General features: G+C 43.0%; 1 protein-coding gene across 1 annotated transcript in view; it reads right to left on the bottom strand.

Annotated features, from left to right (window-relative positions):
* Positions 1-3,220: 3,220 nt before the first annotated feature.
* C8H5orf58 (chromosome 8 C5orf58 homolog) overlaps positions 3,221-22,394 on the bottom strand; it is a 65,404-nt gene continuing 46,230 nt past the window's right edge. Inside the window, exon 4 of the mRNA XM_030213183.1 lies at positions 3,221-3,805. Coding sequence (XP_030069043.1) covers positions 3,654-3,805 — 152 coding nt within the window. The 3' untranslated portion in view covers positions 3,221-3,653. The remainder of the gene's footprint in view (positions 3,806-22,394) is intronic.

The following is a 22,394-nucleotide window of genomic DNA, read 5'->3' as shown; positions in this document are numbered from 1 at the left end:
ATGGCGAGCAGATGGAGGTGATGCGAGATAAAGAGGTCATGGATATAGGGGAGTTTGTTACAGATAGAGCGGGCATTCCATAGAGCGCAAGAGAAGGGCAGAGAAGAGGAGGGGAGTAGAGGAATAGAGATGAGGTTAGAGAGGTCACGGTGAGATCTGTAGGGTTGGGATAATAGTTGGTGAGGAGGGCCAGGATTGGGATTGATGTCACCGGCTGAGAGTAAGAGAAGGAGTAAAAGTGAGCAGAAGAGAGTAGGAGAGGTGTGGCCACGAAGGCGTCGAAGGCGAGAGGATAAAAGTGGGAGAAAACTGTGATGATAAAAGGTATAATTTAGACTTCGTTGAGCACGATGTTGTAAGTGCATGATTGTATTTCACTCTGTTTGGAAGTGTTTTTGGCTTGATTTGTCATCAATAAAAATATTGAAATATAAAACTCAATGCATATCATCCCAATACATTACATACAAACCCACAAACATTAACACCCCAGAATACACCCTCCCTATCTCAGACAGCATCAAAATTCTCGGAGTAACAATCGACCGTAACCTCTCACTTGAGACCCAAGTGAAATCCACCATAAAGAAAATGTTTTTCTCAATGTGGAAACTCAAACGCATGAAACCATTCTTCCCGAGACTACTGCAATGGAATCTATGCGGGTTGCAAGGACCAAATCATAAAGAAACTCCAGACCGCCCAAAACACAGCAGCTAGGCTCATACTTGGAAAAACACGTTTTGATAGCGCCAAACCACTCCGAGAAAAACTGCATTGGCTCCCAAAGAACGTATCACTTTCAAAATCTGCACGGCTGTTCATAAAATCATTTACGGCGAGGCACCAGGATACATGACAGACCTCATTGACCTGCCACTGAGAAACACCATAAAATCAACACGATCATACCTAAACCTCCACTACCCAAGCAGCAAAGGACTCAAATACTACTACTACTACTACTATTTAACATTTCTAGAGCGCTACAAAGTGTACGCAGCGCTGTACAAACACAGAAGAAAGACAGTCCCTGCTCAAAGAGCTTACAATCTAATAGACAAAAAGTAAAGCATTTAAATTTAAAATATTTAAGCAGTCAAGCACAAGAGAACAGTCACAGAAGGACAGAAGATGTTGAAGGGTGGTCAGTGTGATTAGGTGTAACTCTGGTTGGAGTAGTGGGAGAAGGTGATAGAAGAATAGAAATGGGTGAGGTAAAGTAATGAGTGGGTTGATAGGGAGGTTAAATAAGACATGTCACTCTAGGGGTGGGTGGGTAGAGGGGTAGGGTGGGTAGGATTAAGTCTAAAGCAGGAGAAGGTATTCTCTGCAGCCTATCTGTGAGATGGAAAATGCTCTCTGAAGCTGCTGCTATAAGTTGTTAGTTTTCTCTCCCTGAAAGAGATCCAAGCCACACCCACGAAGTTCAAACTGTCAGTGGGGAGGGTGAGGGGAGGAAATGGCAGTGCTTGATGAAAAAGAGAGCTCAGTTTGATAGGAGATATACTATAGGATGTCATTCTGAGGCCAGGCTAAGTCTAAAGCAGGAGAAGGTATTCTCTGCAGCCTATCTGTGAGATGGAAAATGCTCTCTGAAGCTGCTGCTATAAGTTGTTAGTTTTCTCTCCCTGAAAGAGATCCAAGCCACACCCACGAAGTTCAAACTGTCAGTGGGGACGGTGAGGGGAGGAAATGGCAGTGCTTGATGAAAAAGAGAGCTCAGTTTGATAGGAGATATACTATAGGATGTCATTCTGAGGCCAGGCTAAGTCTAAAGCAGGAGAAGGTATTCTCTGCAGCCTATCTGTGAGATGGAAAATGCTCTCTGAAGCTGCTGCTATAAGTTGTTAGTTTTCTCCCCCTGAAAGAGATCCAAGCCACACCAAATACAAATCCACTTATGCATCCAGCTTTTCCTACCTGAGCACACAACTGTGGAACGCACTACCAAAAGCAGTAAAAACTACATTTGACCACTTGAACTCCCGAAAAGCACTAAAAACAGATCTGTTCAGAAGGGCATACCCCACCGACCCAACATAAAAAACCTGGACATTTGCGACACAACGTAACCAAAGACCATAATGGACATATCCTAACTCTTCCTCTCCCTCTCTAAGTTCTCCCCAATTGTCTTTACCATACATGTACCTCATTCTACTATAATATCACCTTGATATTGCTCACACCTTGTATTTGTTCACACCGGACTCGGTTAGCGCCGTTTACAGTACTATGTAAGCCACATTGAGCCTGCAAAGAGGTGGGAAAATGTGGGATACAAATGCAACAACTAATAATGTAGTTTTCTGTAGTAAAATTTGTCTTACACAGGACAGTTTTGAACGTCAATCAAGCAAGGGGAACCGACACTTTATAGTGACACAGTTGTCCAATGGAAATGGAAAAGACTAAAACCTTCCCTGAGCTATGCTGTAACATTCTGATAGTTCCATTATATATTCTTGTATGTAGCCCAGCTTTCCAGAGGTGCAGAACTAGGAAGAGACATATGTTCAAGGTTTTCAATGTAGATCCTGATAGGAGAAAGGGAGATATGGAAAGGAAACAAATGAGATAATAGGAACAACTGCATTACTAAACATTAAGATGATACCTTTTTTACTGGACGTAACTTAATACATTTCTTGATTAGCTTTCAAAGGTTGCCCTTCTTCGTCAGATCGGAAATAAGCAAATGTTGGTAGATGACAGTATATGTAAGTGAAACATCAAAGCATTCCAGTGACAGTCTAACAGGATGGGGGTGGATAGGTGAGAGACAGGAAAAGTCGGGTGGATGAGGGACAGGGAGATATGCAAGGAGACAGGAGGGTGACAAAGCAGTACCGTTTTTCAAAGCAGTACATTTATATGGTTTATAATGGGGTAGAAAACCCAGATCTTTGTTAAATCCTGTCTGGTGGGTGTCAAAATATTTAATCATTCTGACTTCAAAGAAATTATGCTTTTAAAAATTGTTCAGCACATACACACATGTATGCACAAGTAAATGCACTGGTGAGGTATTCCCAGGGGTGGGGTGGGGTTGGAGAACAGAGTACATTTGCATACTTTTGGATTGTAAGTTTTCATCTCAAAATATCAGATTTGTGCATGTACTTTTCCCAAGTCAGATTTTCAAAGGGGAATGTTTCCCTTCAAAAACTGATGTAAAGTCTATGGATGGAAATTTTTTTAAAAATTTCTCCTTTGGAATCATTTAAAAAAGTATCTCCAGTATAAAACAGTGTTTTGAACAAAGAAATAGCTTTTTATTTAAACTGTCCAGATTTACAGCTGGTATGTGCACATGTTTACTCGAATTAAGTGGAGGCACTTCTAGGGGCGAGGTTAGTGTTTACATGAATACTTTATTACAAGCATATCTGCATAAAGTAAGCCAGGAAACATATGTATATTAAATGGTAGGTGTAAAAGTACATGTGCTTTCCATGGGATAATTTTTAAAGAGAAAGAATGCCTGTTATAAATTCCCCAAACCCTAACAAACTGCAAATCTGGAATCCTTGGACATTTGCTGAAATACCATACTATTTAGAAAATGTATAATTATACACAGCGTAAGTCATATAACTGCAATAAAAATTAATGAAAAATCCTAAAACTCTTGCTGTTATCACAGGAAATCAGATATCAGAAGCTTGGTCAGGCGTAAGCTCAGATGATGGTGGAAGCGGAGTTTTGAAATTGTAGTCTCCAGAAGCCATGTTCTCATCTTCTTCTTTCTTAGGATGACCAAACTGTAAGATCAGGTCACAGATCAGCATCTGTGCTTCTTCTGGATCAAAAAATCATTTAGGACATATATTACAAAAAGATACAAACCTTTGTTGGATTTACTTTTACAAAATAATTTGCATAACCAGATCAGACTTACACTATTTAGCTTTAAAATACAGTTTGCTTATGGCTATCTGCTCAGTGATTGAGAATAACTAGTTCATTTAAAATAGACTTTTGTGATTCTCAGCAGACGTGGAGGCAAGGCAGCAGCAGTAGCAAAAAAAAAAATCAAACAAAAATCCATATAAAAGAAAGGTTTTTATATTTTTACAGAAACTTTTAATATTCAATTTCATAAACTAAATTTTGGGATTAAACTTGGGATTCTTTAAAAAAATGTCACATTACTTTAGCTCATAGCTTTGAAAATGACAAACTTGCAAAAAGAAAAAAAATATCTAACTAGGCTTGTTACTGTGGTCAGGATCGATCAAATTACAAGATGACTGGAGAAGGCCAATGACTATGGACAGCAAGAAATGCAGCAACATTTCCAGGAAAGATGAACAAAACAGAATTAGTGGACCCTGTGCAAAGATGACAATAGGACAATTGCAGCAAAGTTTTAGGTCATAAAATAGCCGTTTCTGCCCTCTCTATAATTCGGTTAATAAAACTGCCAAACATCAGTTCTACTTCTCATGTACTGAGAATTCCTTAGACCAATCTAAATAGCTCCACAACTATACCTAACATTTTTTTTCAGCAGAAATCTTCACTACAACCTTTATCAATAAAACAAATGATTTTTATGTTTAAACATTTTTTATTGAACAGCAATAAAATAATACAACCATATTCTTGAGCAAATTGTTCATTATCTGATTGTTCTCCCCCCCCCCCCCATTGCATTCCCTCCCCCTCCCCCCTCAACCCTCTTGTACAAAATCATTATCCAACATACATGAATGAAATCAGGTCCAAATGAAGTTCTCGGTTGAAATCCAAAGTAATTCAGGTACAGTGATGAGGGAGGTCAGGGTTCTTGGACCTTCCCCCATCAAACCAGGTTAATCCCCCATTGGAAAACTAAGTAGCTTGAACTTGTAGTTTATACAAATCTTTGTGCTGCCATATGGCTATCTCTTGTCTTCAATGGTTCATTCTCCTCAATGATTCTCTCACCACTCATGTAATCCCCCCTGGTCCCCCCACCCTCCATCCCCCATTTTCCACCCATGCCGATGACTACCCCAATCATCTACCATCCACTACAGCACCCTAAGGATTAAATTCCTACTCCTAGGGTTCAAAGAATCTAAGTATATGCCCATATTTTCAGGAATGTAATTCTTTTTTGGGGGCCACTCCTAGCTTCTTTTGCCTCCCACACCACCAGTTGATGAATTAGATTCCGCCAATGCCAATATTCTGGGCCCGTATCTGTTGTCCAATATTGCAGAATGCATTTCTTTGCCAGCAACGTTAATTTGCAGAATAATAGGCTGCCCCTTGATATCACTCCCCTGACTGATCCTGGGAGGTTCAGCAACAGCTGCCAGGGTGTGCATGCTACCTGCTGACCCATTAGAATAATCAAATAGTGAGCTATTTTCCCCCAAAATGCTTTAAGTTTTCTGCAACTCCAGAAACCATGGTAAAAGGAATTTTCTGCACCCCACACCTCCTGCATACTGCCGATTGTATCCCCCCAAACTTCACCAGCTGTACTTGAGTCATGTAAGCTCTATGGATAAATCGGAAGGCACATTCCCTATATTGTGCTCCACTTATCAATCTGAGAGTCCTTTTCAGCTGCTTATTAATATCCCATGTTGCTAGGCTGACTCCGAGATATTTTTTCCAACGTTCTTTTAAGTGTGTTACATTTTTTAGTTTGTTTTCCTCCCACAGGGCCCTATATAATCCTGAAATGGAGGGACTTGTCTCTGAGATTTTTTCAAAAAATTTTTTAATCTTTGCTCCCAATTTCTGTGCAAGTCTATCCTTATTCACAGACTGAACAAAGTGCTTTAATTGACAAAAGGCATATGTGTCTCCCCATTGCATAGCGTCTGCCCCCATCAACTGCTCTAGAGTTTGAATCTCCCATTTCACCTAGTATATCGCCTAAGCTTATCAGTCCACGTTCTTCCCATCGGCGAAAAACTGCATTCTCTATACCCGCCTCAAACAGTGGGTTCCCCCTAATAGGTAGGAGTTCTGTTGCTCCAGTTCATATACCTAGTCTTTTCTCCAAAAATTTCCACGCCTTCCTCAGAGGACATAGCAGCAGATTGTGCCGATATCTTACAGGTATTTGAGTTTTCTCTATTTGTACCAAAGCTTGTGGTCGTAAAGGTGCAAACAAGGTCTCTTCAGTCTCAAGAGGCGTGTAGTAGTTGGTACCAAAAATCCAGTCTTTAATAAATCTTAACAGGCAGGCCATATTATACTGCTCCAGAACTGGTAATCCCAACCCCCCTTGTTGCCATCCCCCAACATCCATTGGTATTTCATCTTTGCTTTCTTGTTTGCCCAACAAAACTTCACTACCAACCGATTAAAGACTCAAAGATCTTTGCGCAATAAACATATGGGTATTGTTTGCAGTACATAAGTAATGCCACACTGGGAAAAGACCAAAGGTCCATCGAGCCCAGCATCCTGTCCACGGCAGCGGCCAATCCAGGCCAAGGGCACTTGGCGAGCTTCCCAAATGTACAAACATTCTATACATGTTATTCCTGGAATTGTGGATTCTTCCCAGTCCATTTAGTAGCGGTTTAGGACTTGTCCGTTAGGAAACCGTATACCCCTTTTAAACTCTGCTAAGCTAACCGCCTTCACCACGTTCTCCGCAACGAATTCCAGAGTTTAATTATGCGTTGGGTGAAGAAACATTTTCTCCGATTTGTTTTAAATTTACTACACGGTAGTTCATCGCTGCCCCCTAGTCCTAGTATTTTTGGAAAGCGTGAACAGACGCTTCACATCCACCTGTTCCACTCCACTCAATATTTTATATACCTCTATCATGTCTCCCCTCAGCCGTCTCTTCTCCAAGCTGAAAAGCCCTAGGCCTCCTTAGTCTTTCTTCATAGGGAAGTCGTCCCATCCCCGCTATCATTTTAGTCGCCCTTCGCTGCACCTTTTCCAATTCTACTATATCTTTCTTGAGATGCGGCGACCAGAACTGAACACAGTACTCAAGGTGCGGTTGCACCATGGAGGTGATACAATGGCATTATAACATCCTTACACCTGTTTTCCATACCTTTCCTAACAATACCACACATTCTATTCACTTTCCTAGCCGCAGCAGCACACTGAGCAGAAGGTTTCAGTGTATTATCGATGACGACACCCAGATCCCTTTCTTGGTCCCATAACTCCTAACGTGGAACCTTGCATGAACGTAGCTATAATTCGGTTCTTTTTTTCCCACATGCATCATCTTGCACTTGCTCACATTAACGTCATCTGCCATTTTGCGCCGCCCAGTCTCCCAGCTCTTGTAAGGTCCTTCTGTAATTTTTCACAATCCTGTCGCGAGTTAGCGGACTTTGAATAACTTTGTGTCATCAGCCAATTTAATTACTCTCGCTAGTTAATCCCATGCTCTAAATCATTTATAAATATGTTAAATAAGCAGCGGTCCTAGCACAGACCCCTGAGGAACCCCACTAACTACCCTTCTCCATTGTGATACTGCCCAATTTAACCCCACTCTCTGTTTCCTATCCTTCAACCAGTTTTTAATTCCACAATAGGACCTTTCCTCCTATCCCATGACCCTCCAATTTCCTCTGTAGCCTTTCATGAGGTACCTTGTCAAACGCCTTTTGAAAATCCAGATACACAATATCAACCAGCTCCCCTTTGTCCACATGTTTGTTAACTCCTTCAAAGAATTGATGTAATTGGTCAGGGGCAAGATTTCCCCACACAAAAAGCCGTGCTGACTTGGGTCCTAGTAATCCATGTCCCTCGATATGCTCTGTAAATTTGTTTTTGATAATAGTCTCTACCATTTTCCCTGGCACCGACGTCAGACTCACCGGGCCATAATTTCCCGGATCTCCCCTGGAACCTTTTTAAAAAAATAGGCGTTATATTGGCCACCCTCCAATCTTACCGGTACCGACGCTCGCTTTTAAGGATAAATTGCATATCACTAGCAGTAGCTCCGCAAGCTCATTTTTCAGTTCTACAGGACTCTAGGATGAATCCCATCGGTTCAGGAGATTTGCTACTCTTCAGTTTGCCGAACGGCCCCATTACGTCCTCCAGGTTTACCGTGAAGTCAGTAAGTTTTCTCCGACTCGTCCGCTTGAAATATCATTTCCGCCACCGGTATCCTTCCCAATCTTTCCTCGGTGACGACCGAAGCAAAGAATTCTTTTGCCGGCTTCCTGCTTTAATATACCGAAAAAAGTTTTTTACTATGTTTTTTTTGCCTCTAATGCGATCTTTTTTTCGTAATCCCTCTTGGACTTCTGTATCTGCGCCTGCCTTTGCTTTGAGCACGCCTTATGCTGCTTCTTGTTATTTTCAGACGGTTCCTTCTTTTCCATTTTCTGAAGGCATTTCTTTTAGCCCTAATAGCTTCCTTCACCTCACTTTTCAACCAGGCCGGCTGTCTTTTGGAGTTCCGTCTTTCTTTTCTAATTAGTGGAATATGTTTGCCACTGGCCCTCCAGGATGGTATCTTTGAACAGCGTCCATGCCTGTTGTACAGTTTTACCCTCTCAGTTGTCCCCCTAAGTTTTTTTTCCACCGTTCTTTCTCATTTTATCATAGTCTCCTTTTTAAAGTTAAATGCTAACGTATTTGAATTCCTGTGTATAGTTACTTCAAGGTTGATATTAAAACTGATCATATTATGATCACTGTTATCAAGCGGCCCCAGTACCATAACGTCCCTCACCAGATCATGCACTCTACTAAGGACCAAGTCTAGAATTTTTCCTTCTCTCGTCGGCTCCTGCACTAGCTGCTCCATAAAACTGTCCTTGATTTCATCAAGGAATTGTACCTCTCTAGCGTGTCCCAATGGTACATTTACCCAGTCTATATTTGGATAATTGAAGTCACCCATTATTATCACATTGCCCATTTTGTTTGCGTCTCTGATTTCTTTTATCATTTCTGCGTCTACCTGCTCATCCTGGCGAGGTGAACGGTAGTACACTCCTATCACCGTCCTTTTCCCTTTTATACATGGAATTTCAACCCACAATGATTCAAAGGTGTGATTGGTGTCCTGCTGGGAGTATGATCATTCGAATTAGACATATTGTGCCTATTAAGGGCAGTTGTAGTAAATTCCAGCTCTCTAGCTGCTGTTTAGTCTGGTCCAGCAATAAGGGAATGTTAGCCTTCATAGAGGTCTTAGGAGTCAACATAATTCCCAGATATGTGAACCTGCCCGTCGCCCATCTAAGAGGAAAACTTCCCTGCCATACCTCATTTATGTTTACTTTGCTAGCTAAAGCCTCAGATTTCTCTAGATTTAATTTAAACCCTGAGTAGGCCCCAAATTCAATCCCCTGTATTTAATATTTGCCTAACATACTGCTGGGCCTCTGGAACCGTTTCGCATATTTTAGTTCCAGACTGGTGAAATATTTTCAACTTAGGCTGGGTACATCGCGCAAATTTTAATTTTGTGTTTCACCAGTCCGGCGGAAGGCCTTCCGTTGCGCTTGCCACCGTGATTGATATGTCTTGGAAGCAAAGGATCTTTTGGTTTTTTATTTCAGGTCTGGCTCCACTCTGGACAGCCTGCCTAATTGCCGCTTTTTTTGGGCAAAATTGAGCACCCAGCAGATCACAACTCGGGGCCTATTTTCGTTCTGCTGGCGCAGGGGTCCCACACAATTAGCTCGTTCTATTATCAATGGCCCCATATCCACAGGCAGCTTAAGCTCGTTTACCAGCCAGTCCTCCAAAAATGAGCGGTAGGTCCCGATCGCTTAATTCCTCAGGTATCCCCACAAAGCGCAGATTATTACGTCGGGGACCGGTTTCTCTAGGTCCTCAAGTTTTTTCCGCCTGTGTTTCTACCAGCTTTAACATTTTAGCGTACTTTGCTCCATGGCTGAGACTTGATCCTCCAAAGGCCCATTCGTTGTTGGAAACCTGCCATGTCTTGGCTGAGTTGGGTCATATTGTCCTTTATTCCTTCCAGTTTTTGGTCCAGCCCCTGTAGTTCCTATCCAGTATACCTTCTAGAGGCAGCTGTTACCTCTCCAACTATTTCTGCAGTCCATGCGGAGCTAACCGCTGATCCGATGGACTTGCAGGGGCCGCCATTTTGTCTTCCCCAGCTCTGCCTCTGTCTTTATCTTTTTCTCAGAGTTTTCGCCGCCATCACCAGCTCAAAATTCTCCGCTCACAGCTTTCCAGCAGTAAGGGTAGGATTCCCGGACAGAAACGCGATGATCTTTCCCGTTTTTGTAAGTTTTAGCGCAGATGAATGCGGGATTAGGCACGGAGCAAATCTGTTAGCGACCGCTCGCGTGCATTGCGTCACGTGACTCCCAAAACAATGATTTTTTGTAACCCATACATTTAAGATAATGCGGGATATAAATTTTGTAAATAATTAATTAATATACAATTCATATTTCCTCTGACCAAAGCTCAGCTCCCCTTGATTCCACATTTTATTTGTCACGTTTTCCAAAAGCAGGAACTAGGTTTGTGAGCCCTTGGGCCACTGCTGAGGAGCGGCAGTGGCAGGCAAAACCACCCCACACCAGGACCAGATAGAACTCAGACAGGAACAGCAAGACTTCACCTGCACTAGCCACCCTTCCCCAGGAGTTGAGCCCCTGGCTGCAGGGCGGCCGACAGGACTTACAGGACAGGGTAGGAACTGGAAGCTGCAAGCAGCCACTAAAACAGGGAACAAACACTGACAAACACGAGACAGAACTGAAAGCTGCCAGGCAGCCACTGAACAAGAAACATAGACAAACAGAAACTAAACACAAAAGACAGACAAGGAACAAGTCTAGGAAACAAACAATAACCCTAAGCTAAACTACACACAGACTAACTAGCATCAGACACGGAACTAGAATAAAACCAAGCTAGGCAGAAGTGCAACAAACCAAGGCCTTAGGCGATGCAAAGGCAAAGCAGAGAGTTTCCAAATGGCTAATAAGCCAGGCAGCAGCTGAGATTCAGCTGCAGCAATCACCAAGCAGCTACAGGTGCTGTGCAGGCTCAAACAAGACAAGCAAGTCTGGCAGGCCGGAAGATCCGGACTGGAATGAAGTCTGGAACGGGAAACAGCACACAGACAATCCCATACAGCCACCAGGCCTGGCCACCAGGGGTGCAAGATGACTGAGAGCCTGAAACCAGGGCACAACCGTGACATTATTCATGGAGAAATGCTTCTACATCCAAACCCCTCTGTCTTTACTCCCACTGATGACGATATTCATTACAGTACTCTCACATCATTCAATCTTTCGTCAATCCCAGGGCCATGCCAACACGGTAAGCGAGGTAAGCACGGCAGGAGGGCACCGTCCTCTGGGGGGCGCCCCCCCGCGCCATGCTTACCTTGCCTTCTCCCATGTCCCAACTGCCCGCCGTCTTCTCCCCCCCCCCCAAGATCCCTTTTAAATTTACCTCCGGCAGCAAACGAAGGCGCAGAGCAGCGTCAGTGAAGGAGGCGGCCGCTCCCGACGTCTCTACTAGTCTTCCCTTCGCTTAGTGTTCCGCCTTCTTTTGACGTCAAGGAAATGACGTCAGAAGAAGGCGGGACATAGAGCGAAGGGAAGACTAGAGACGTCGGGAGCGCCGCCTCCACTGATGCTGCGCTGTGCCTTCGTTCGCTGCCGGAGGTAAATTTAAAAGGGATCTTGGGGGGGGAGAAGAGGGCGGGCAGTTGGGACATGGCCCAGGAAGCGGGAGGGCAGCGATCACCTTCAAGGGGGGGGGGGGCGCAACTGCAAGGGGGGGGCGCCAACTGATCATCTGCAGGGGGGGCGCCACAGACCCTTGGCATGGCCTTGGTCAATCCTAACTGTAGAGAAATCTTTGAATGATATGAAGGCTACACCATCCCTTCTGGATGCTGCTTCCTATTACTTTGTGCAAAAATTTAATAGCCACCTGGCATTTATTCATTCCATAATTCATTACTCTAACTATTGCCCGATCTCTCACCTACCCTTCATTTCAAAAAATTTTGGAGAAAAGTAGTTACACACCAACTAATTCAATGTATTACATCCAAGGCAGACTGACTTTGGGGTATTTTGTAACACAGGCCTTACAAATCACATCAAATTGACAACAGCTGACGAGAAAAATATCATAAGAACATAAGAGTTTGCCATACAGGGACAGACCAAAGGTCAATCAAGCCCAGCATCCCGTTTCCAACAGTGGCCAACCCAGTTCACAAGTACCCGGCAAGATCCCAAAACAGTACAATACATTTTATGGTGCCCATCTTAGAAATAAGCAGTGGATTTTCCCCAAGGCCATTTCAACAATGGCTTATGGACTTTTCCTTTAGGAAGCCATCCAAACCTTTTTTTAAACCCCACTAAGCTATCGGCCCCTACAACGTTCTCTGGCAAAGAATTCCAGAGTTTAATTACACGTTGCGTGAACAAATATTTTCTCCGATTTGTTTTAAAATTACTACTTTGTAGCCTCATTGCATGCCCCCTAGTCCCAGTACTTTTTGGAAAGAGCGATATTTGAATGCTATGAGCTTTTCTGTCCACAGGAATAACCTCCATTCTTCCTTTCTTTTGATGCCCTGATACATTTTGCAAGGCTATATATTAGCTCCTAGTCTCTTTAATATTTTTTCTGGCTCTTCTATCTTTTTTTTGGCCCAGTCAATAGGTTTTACACCATTTCTTTATATCTGTGATGTTCAGCAACATTCAATCTTTTTGAAACACATCCATTCCATGGAATTTTAGATAACGTTTCCACTATTGTTAACTGGCTCAAAACAACAGATCAAAACTCAGCTTAGAAAACATTGAAGAAGTAATCAATTTTAGGAAATGTACATGGTGCTCATTTTCAAAGCAAATAGACTTACAAAGTTACGTGGAGGGGCATAATCGAAAGGGACGCCCACGTTTTTGCTGAGGACGTCCTCGCAAAACATCCCAGTGGAGGGGTGGGGAAACCCATATTATCAAAACAAGATGGACGTCCATCTTTCATTTCGATAATACGGTCGGGGATGCCCAAATCCTGAAATTTAGGTCTTCCTTAGAGATGGTCGTCCCTAGACTTGGTCGTTTCTGATTTTCGGCGATAATGGAAACCAAGAACGCCCATCTCAGAAATGACCAAATGCAAGCCCTTTGGTAGTGGGAGGAACCAGCATTCGTAGTGCACTGGTACCCCTCACATGCCAGGACACCAACTGGGCACCCTAGGGGGCACTGCAGTGGACTTCACAAATTGCTCCCAAGTGCATAGCTCCCTTACCTTGTGTGCTGAGCCCCCCAAATCCCCACAAAACCCACTACCCCCCAACTGTACACCACTACCATAGCCCTTACGGGTGAAGGGGCACCCAGATGCGGGTACAGTGGGCTTGTGGTGGGTTACCCCAAGTGTAACAGGTGGGGAGGGATGGGCCTGGGTCCGCCTGCCTGAAGTGCATTGCCACCCACTAAAACTGCTCCAGGGACCTGCATATTGCTGTGGATGGACCTGAGTATGGCATTTGAGGCTGGCAAAAAATATTTTTAAACATGTTTTTTTAGGTGGGAGGGGATTAGTGACCATTGGGGGAGTAAGGGGAGGTCATCCCCGATTCTCTTCGGTGGTCATCTGGTCAGTGCGGCACCTTTTTGTTGCTTGGTCATAAAAAAACAGGACCAGGTAAAGTCTTCCAAGTGCTCGTCAGGGACGCCCTTTTTTTTCCATTATGGGTCAAGGACGTCCATGTGCTAGGCACGCCCAAGTCCTGCCTTCGCTACGCTTCTGACACGCCCCCGTGAACTTTGAGCATCCCCGCGATGGAAAGCAGTTGGGATAGCCAAAATCAGCTTCGATTATATCGATTGGGCGATCGTGTGAGAAGGACGCCTATCTTCCGACTTGTGTCGAAAGATGGGCGTCCTTCTCTTTCGAAAATGAGCCTGAAAGTAATATTTGTAAGTCTATGTGCTTTGAAAATGATCATGGCAATCTCTTTTACATTATAATCCAGTCTGATATTCCATCAATATTTACTAGTTCGAGTGAATTACAGCTTTAAGATTCTAGAGTCAATTTGTCTAGGAATGCCGGTACTATAAGACCAATAGCTTAAAAATATTAAGCACTACTTGATAAACCAAATTTATAGTACTGATAGGTTTTTAACTTTTTCCAGAACCCCAAATAATTTCTATAAAGTCTTGCACAATTGGTATGGAGTTCCACATTGCCATCATTTGATATGACAGAGAGGCGGTAAACTGATTTACAGACTTCAGCCATAGATTAATGAACGTATTACGAGTGTTTTTGAACCACTGAGCAGAGTAACTAAATCCGTTTGATAATTTGGAGCTTCACCCATCAATACCTTAAATACTGATATTCCTACTTTAAATTGTATTCATGCCTCTACCGAAAGCCAGTGCAGCTTGGAATAGAAAGCATTCACAGAACTGTATCTTTTCAATCCCAAAATTAGCCTAATATATGGATACATAGGCATCTTATTCCTGTAGTATCCTCAGTATGAATTTCAGGTATTGTCATAGATCAAACTTACTTTCTGCTCATACATCTCAACCATAAAAGAATATTTTGGTTGCAGCTGATTCAAACTTTACATCCCATTTTGCATATTCCTGCCATTCACACACTGACCACTGCATTGTCGTCAGCCTTTTAGACTATGGAAACAATCTTTTTTAAGGACTCAAAACCTCATCTATTAAAACAACTAGGAAAAAATGCCCGTTTCTGAGCGGAATGAAATGGGGCGCTAGCAAGGGGCCCCCTCCCTCCGTCCCTCGAAGCTTACTTGCCTTGTTCGCTGTGGGCCGTTTTGGCCCTGGAGGTGTCAATAGCTCCGCCCTCGACGTCATGACGTTTTGACGCGTCATGACGTTTTGAGCTCGAGGGCGGTGCAGACACTCCAGGGCACACCGGATATCTCGGGCGCCTCAACTTCCGTGGAGGCTTCAGAACGTTGGGGTGCCTTTTATATATATAGATTATAATTAAAAATACTGCAGTTAAACAGATTCACAAAGCTAGAACATACGTACATAAGTATTGCCCATACTGGGACAGACCACAGGTCCATCAAGCCCAGCATCCTGTTTCCAACAGTGCCAGGTCACAAATACCTGGCACGATCCCAAAAAGTACAAAACATTTTTACACTGCTTATCCCAGATATAGTTGATTTTCCCCAAGTCCATTAAATAACGGTCTATGGACTTTTCCTTAGGAAGTCGTCCAAACTTTTTAAAACTCCGCTAAGCTAACTGCCTTTACCACATTCTCTGACAACGAATTCCAGTAGTTTGATTACACGTTGAGTGAAGAAAAAGTATCTCCGATTCGTTTTACCTTTACTACATTGTAGCTTCATCGCATGCCCCCTAGTCCTAGTATTTTTGGAAAGCTGAACAGACGCTTCACTTCTACCCGTTCAACGCCACTCATTATTTTATTAGACCCTCTATCATATCTCCCCTCAGCCACCTTTTCTCCAAACTGAAGAGCCCTAGCCGCTCTAGCTTTTCCTCATAGGGAAGTCGTCCCATCCCTTTTATCATTTTTGTCGCCCTTCTCTGTACCTTTTCCAATTCCCCTATATCTTTTTTGAGATGTGGCAACCAGAATTGGAATACAATATTCGAGGTGGCAGTCGCACCAGTGGAGCGATACAAAGGCATTATCAAATCCTCATTTTTGTTTTCCATTCCTTTCCTAATAATAACCTACATTCTATTTGCTTCTTAGCCGCAGCAGCACACTGAGCAGAAGGTTTCAACGTATCATCAGCGACGACACCTAGATCCTTTCTTGGTCCGTGACTCCTAACGTGGAACCTTGCATGACGTAGCTATAATTTCGGGTTCCTCTTTCCCACATGCATCACTTTGCATTTGCTCACACTAAACGTCATTTGCCATTTAGATGCCGTGTCTCCCAGTCTCATAAGGTCCTCTTGTAATTTTTCACAATCCTCCCGTGATTTCATGACTTTGAATAACTTGGTGTCATCAGCAAATTTAATTACCTCACTAGTACTCCTATCTCTAGGTCATTTATAAATATGTTAAAAAAGAAGCAGTCCCAGCACAGACGCCTGGGGAACCCCACTAATTACCCTTCTCCATTGAGAATGCTAACCATTTAACCCTACTTTCTGTTTTTTTATCTTTTAACCAGTTTTTAATCCACAATAGAACACTACCTCCTATCCCATGACTCTCCAATTTCCTCTGGAGTCTTTCATGAGGTACTTTGTCAAACGCCTTCTGAAAATCCAGATACACAATATCAACCGGCTCACCCTTTATCCACATGTTTGTTTCACCCCTTCAAAGAAATGCAGTAGATTGGTGAGTCAATATTTCCCTTCACTAATCCATGTTGACTTTGTCTCATTAATCCATGCTTTTGAATATGCTCTGTAATTTTGTTGTATACAATAGTCTCTACCATTTTGCCCGGCACCGACGTCAGACTATAATTTCCGGATCTCCTCTGGAACCTTTTTTTAAAAATCAGCGTTACATTGGCCATCCTCCAATCTTCTGGTACCACACTCGATTTTATGGATAAATTACATATTTCTAACAATAGCTCTGCAGCTCATTTTTCATTTCTATCAGTACTCTGGGATGAATACCATCCGGTCTAGGAGATTTATTACTCTTCAGTTTGTAAACTGCCCCATTACATCCTCCAGGTTTACAGTTAAGTTTCTCCGACCGTCAGCTCGAATACCATTTCCGGCACCGGTATCCCACCCAAATTTTCCTCAGTGAAGACCGAAGCAACAAGAACCTGCATTTAATCTCTCTGCTATGGCTTTGTCTCCCTGATCGACCCTTTTACTCCTTGGTCATCTAGTGGTCCAACCGCTTCTTTGCAGGCTTCTGCTTTTAATATACATAAAAAAAAAATTTTTACTATGTGTTTTTGCCTCCAACGCAATCTTTTTTTCGAAGTTCCTCTTAGCCTTCCTTATCAGCGCTTTGCATTTGACTTGACATTCCATATGCTGTTTCTTATTATTTTCAGAGTCGGTTCCTTCTTCCATTTTCTAATAGCTTCTTCACCTCACTTTTTAACCACGCCGGCTGTCGTTTGCCTTCCGTCCTCCTTTTTTAATACACGGAATATTTGGCCTGGGCTTCCAGATGGTGTTTTTGAACAGCATCCATGCCTGATGTAAATTTTGACCCTCGCAGCCGCCTCCTCTAAGTTTTTTTTTCTACCGTTCTTATCATAGTCTCCTTTTTTAAAGTTAAAGGCTAACGTATTTGATTTCTTATGTATACTTACTTCAAAGCTAATATCAAATCCGATCATTATTTTGATCACTGTTATCAAGTGGCCCCCAGCACCATTACCTCCCGCACCAGATCATGCGTGCCACTAAGGATTAGGTCTAGAATTTTTACTTCTCTTGTCAGCTCCTGTACCAGCTGCTCCATAAAGCAGTCCTTGAGTTTCATCAAGGAATTTTACCTCCCTAGCATACCCGATGTTACATTTACCTAGTCAATATCAGGGTATTTGAAATCACCCATTGTCGTGTTGGCCCAGCTTGTTTGTGTCCCTAATTTCCTTTAACATTTCTGCATCCGTCTATTCATCCTGGCCAGGCAGATGGTAGTACACTCCTATCAACTATCCTTTTACCCTTTACACAAGGAATTTCAATCCACAGTGATTCCAAGAAGTGTTTTGTTTTCCTGCAGAAATTTTCAATCTATTTGGTTCAAGGCTCTCCTTAATATACAATGCTACCCCTCCACCAATTCGAACCACCCATCACTATGATATGTTTTGTACCCCGATATGACAGTGTCCCACTGGTTTATCCTCCTTCCACCAGGTCTCAGAGATGCCTATTATATCTATTTATTTTTATTTATTTATTTAGGTTGCATTTGTATCCCACATTTTCCCACCTATTTGCGGGCTCAGTGTGGCTTACAATACCTTGTGAAGGAGGGAAATACATTGGTTACAATACGATTATGGGGTTACTTGTGAGGAGTTATGGGAAGACAAAGTCAAGTCAAAAATCGTGAGGGCGTGGAAACCATGTGAAGTTACAGTGGGGGAAAAGATAGGCGATAGAACAATTTCAAGAGAACATAGGGTATAACATTGTATCTGTGGTTGGAGTTTGAAGTGTGGTGACATGCGGGGTGAGAGTAGTTCAGAAGGGAGTGTATTGATGCATTTCTATTAGTATGTATGGACTTCATGTGTTTTGATCCTTACAATAAATTTTCTCGAAGAGATGAGTCTTCAGTTGTTTGCGGAAGTCGGTTAATTCGTAGATCATTTTCAGGTTGCGTGGTAGTGTATTCTAGAACTGCATGCTCATATAAGAGAAGGTTGATGCATGCAATACTTTGTATTTTATGCCTTTGCAATTAGGGAAGTGGAGATTGAGGAAGGTTCTGGATGATCTTTTAGCGTTTCTGGGTGGCAGGTCTATTAAGTCAGACATGTATGCAAGGGCTTCACCGTGGATGATTTGTGGACCAAGGTGCATACCTTAAAGGTGATTCGTTCCTTGAGTTGGGAGCCAGTGTAGTTTCTCACGCAAGGGTTTTGCGCTTTCGTATTTTGGTTTCATTTTTAATTTTAATTTTTCATTTAGTGCAATATATTCTAACTCTCCCATCTTATTTCTTAGGCTCCTGGCATTCGCATATAGACATTTCAAACTGTTTGTTGTTCCTGTTTATATCATGCTTAGTACTTGACAGTATTAATTTTTTTTTTTTTTTTTTTTTAATATCTTTATTGGTGCCAGAAGGAAAGTGAACACATAATACATTTCTGAACATGAAAACTCTATACATACACAGTCCAAAATATATGCAGACATTCTTTCCATCATTACTTTCCAAAAATGACCAACGCTCCTTATAGGACCATTCATATCTACACCCCATCTGACTTTTCTCATTTTTTATAGAAATGCCTTCCCCACCCCTCTCCCCCCTCCCCTTCCCCCCTCAGGTACCTCTTAATGAGTTCAGAGGTGTTGGTGGATTGTATTAAGGATCCACCATGCTCTCCAAGCTACATAGCTGTGTGTATGTTTTCCACAATCCCTGATACACTCTCTGTTTGTTTTTGGATGTCAGCTTGTACTGCAACGCTACCCACTCCGCCATCTCCCCCATCAACTGGTGCCAATGCTACACAGATGGCGGAGACGGCTGCGCCCAAGCCTGCAATATGCATTTTTTAACCAAGAGAATTGCGAGGAGAGCAAACCGGCTCTGCGCTTCTAAAAGACCTTCCTCCCTCAACTGTTCTGACTCTCCCAGCAACAAAACCGAGAAGGACCATTCAAATGGTTTGGCTATAACTTTTTCAATGGTTTCTAGTGCATGTGTCCAAAGCTCTGCCAGGGTCGGGCACTCCACAAAAGAATGAACAAATGTGCCAGTTCCTCCCTGACATTTGACACATCTATCATCTGCCCATAGTCCCATTTCCTTCCCACGTTGGTGGGTAATGTACACCCTGTGCAATACTCTGAATTGAATGTCCTGCAGCGCCGCGTTTGGTGTAATACTATGGAGTTTGTCGAAAGCCTTCCCCTAGCCTTCCTGTGTGATATTTTCTCCAAGTATATCGCTCCACCCCTTCGCCAACCGCGTCAGTGGCTGAGTTCTTTATGAGCGTCCATGTGTTTTATACCACTGGGACACCCATTCAACTTCGACGGGGTCAACAAAACACTTTATCCAACCCCGTGAACCGAACTGGGGAGCCTACTGCCCATGTCAGTTTCTGATAATAGTCCCGTACCTGCAAGTACTGAAAAAATTGTTTATTATTGAGATGCCATGTGTTTTTAACGTGCTCAAAAGATGGGAAAGCCTGATTTCCTAACTGTACCAACTGCCCTATATACTTGCAACCCTCTTCTACCCACGCTTCAAAGTTACTTTTCCCTAGCCCTGCCGGGAACGCTGGTTTTCTCGACCAACGAGAAAAAAGGATAATTCTTTCCCCCACCTCCTATCACTCCCCTCCACCATCTCCAAGCCTTCCCCAGCGCTTTTAAGAAAGGATTCCTGCGATAACGCGAGACAGTATTAATTTGTAATCTTTTGTCTGATTTTTATTTAAGGACACCTGATCTACTACATTCTCTTTTGCAACCTCACTATCAGGATACCCTAGCTTCCCTGTTTTGGTGATATCTTTGAAAGATACCTTATCCCGAACCATGCGCTTTTGAGCGACTGTCGGCCTTCCCCCCGTTTCTAGTTTAAAAGCTGCTCTATTTCCTTTTTAAATGTCTAAACTGACTTTGCTAAATAAGTAATTTAACCAAAAAACACAATACAATACACCTATTCAACCCCAAGTTTACCTTTTCCCACGTTTAAATGTAATTTCCAGCAGGTAAGATACACCAGTTAAGTTTTCCTCCCCTCAGCAGGTCCTCTTTCAGCACTTCTTCAGTACTTCAAATGCATGCTGATGTAGAGTGTGTGGATATGAGCATAGCATTCTGGAAAACCTTTCTCCCAAAAGATTCCAAAATCCTCGCCTCTCTCCCTGAGGGCACCAAGGAGTGCATCTTAGAGCATTTGTCCCTTTTGAGAGCAGATTCGATGACCACAGAATGGTGCGGCTGCTGGAGTTTCTTGAATTCAGAAGCCTTCTGGACTCTATCCAGCCGACATTCAAAGTGATGACCACAGAATGGTGCGGCTGCTGGAGTTTCTTGAATTCAGAAGCCTTCTGGACTCTATCCAGCCGACATTCAAAGTGATAATGCGCAAGAGCCTCTGCTGCCTGCTAACTAACGCCTATCCCCCGATTTTCAGTGGCACTAAAGCGGGCCCCAGAAAAACAAGCAGGCAGGTCAGGGGCGGTACAGGGGGAAGCATTAGGGAGGAGTCGAGGGTTATGCAGCTGCTAGCAATATTCAGTGCCAGGACCCTCATAGCTAAGCAGGCTCCGGCAACGAATATTGTCCGAGACCTGCATAACTATATTTTACCTTTAAAGCCCCCCGAATCTCATTCCTAAATTCCAAAAAAGTCGCCCACCCCTCCCCCTGCCCTCAGGAATTAAAGGCCCTCCCCTCCCCCAGAATCCCCAGACCCCCCTTCCAGGTCTAGGTACATATCAAGTGAAATCAAAAACAAACATATTGTCACCGTGGAAATCAGGCTACGGAGTACGCAAGGATCACCACTATCACTGATCCTTTTCAATCTCATGATGACTCCACTAGCCAAGACCTTATCCACCCATTTATCTACGCTGACGACGTAACATTATACATCCGCTACAAACATGACCTGGCAGAAATTACTAATGAAATCAAGCTCAGCTTAAACATCATGAACTCATGGGCAAATGCATTCCAACTAAAACTCAATACAGAAAAAACACACTGTCTCATCATCTCATTGCAATACAATACATACAAACCCACAAACATCAACACCCCAGGATACACCCTCCCAATCTCAGACAGCCTGAAAATTCTCGGAGTAACAATCAACCGTAACCTACCACTAGAGACCTAAGCGAAATCCACCATAAAGAAAATGTTTTTCTCAATGTGGAAACTCAAACGAATGAAACCATTCTTCCCGAGGGAAATATTTCGCAACCTGATACAGTCAATGGTACTAAGCCACGCAGACTACTGTAATGGAATCTATACGGGATGCAAAGATCAAATCATAAGGAAACTTCAGACAGCCCAAAACACAGCAGCCAGGCTTATATTTGGAAAAACGTGTTTTGACAGCGCCAAACCACTCCAAGAAAAACTGCATTGGCTACCACTCAAAGAACGTATCACTTTCAAAATCTGCATGACTGTTCACAAAATTATTTACAGCGAGGCACCAGGATACATGACAGACCTCATAGACTTGCCAACCAGAAATACCACAAAATCTGCATGATCATACCTAAATCTCCACTACCCAAGCAACAAAGGACTCAAATACAAATCCACCTATGCATCCAGTTTTTCATAATTAAGCGCACAACTGTGGAACGCACTGCCAAAAGAAGTAAAAACTACGCTCGACCTCCTAAATTTCCGGAAAGCACTAAAGACAGAACTGTTCAAAAGAGCATACTCCACAGACTCAACATAAAAATACCTGGACACCTGCGACACAATGTAACCAAAGACCATAATGAACATTACCTGACTCTTCCTCCCCTCTCCCTATCTAAGTTCCCCCTAACTGTACCTACCATATATGTACCTCATTCTACCACAATATCGCTTTGAATTAATCCAAACCATGTATTTGTTCAGACCGGAATCGGCTAACGCCGCTAACGGTAATATGTAAGCCACATTGAGCCTGCAAAAAGGTGGGAAAATTTGGGATAAAATGCAACAAATAAACATGATGTCCATGGGGGTTGGGGGCAGG

This window comes from Microcaecilia unicolor, chromosome 8 (genome assembly GCF_901765095.1).
Source record: "Microcaecilia unicolor chromosome 8, aMicUni1.1, whole genome shotgun sequence".
Taxonomy (NCBI): Eukaryota; Metazoa; Chordata; class Amphibia; order Gymnophiona; family Siphonopidae; genus Microcaecilia; species Microcaecilia unicolor.
The sequence above is the reverse complement of the archived record's forward strand: the minus strand, read 5'-3'. Positions and strand labels throughout refer to the sequence as shown.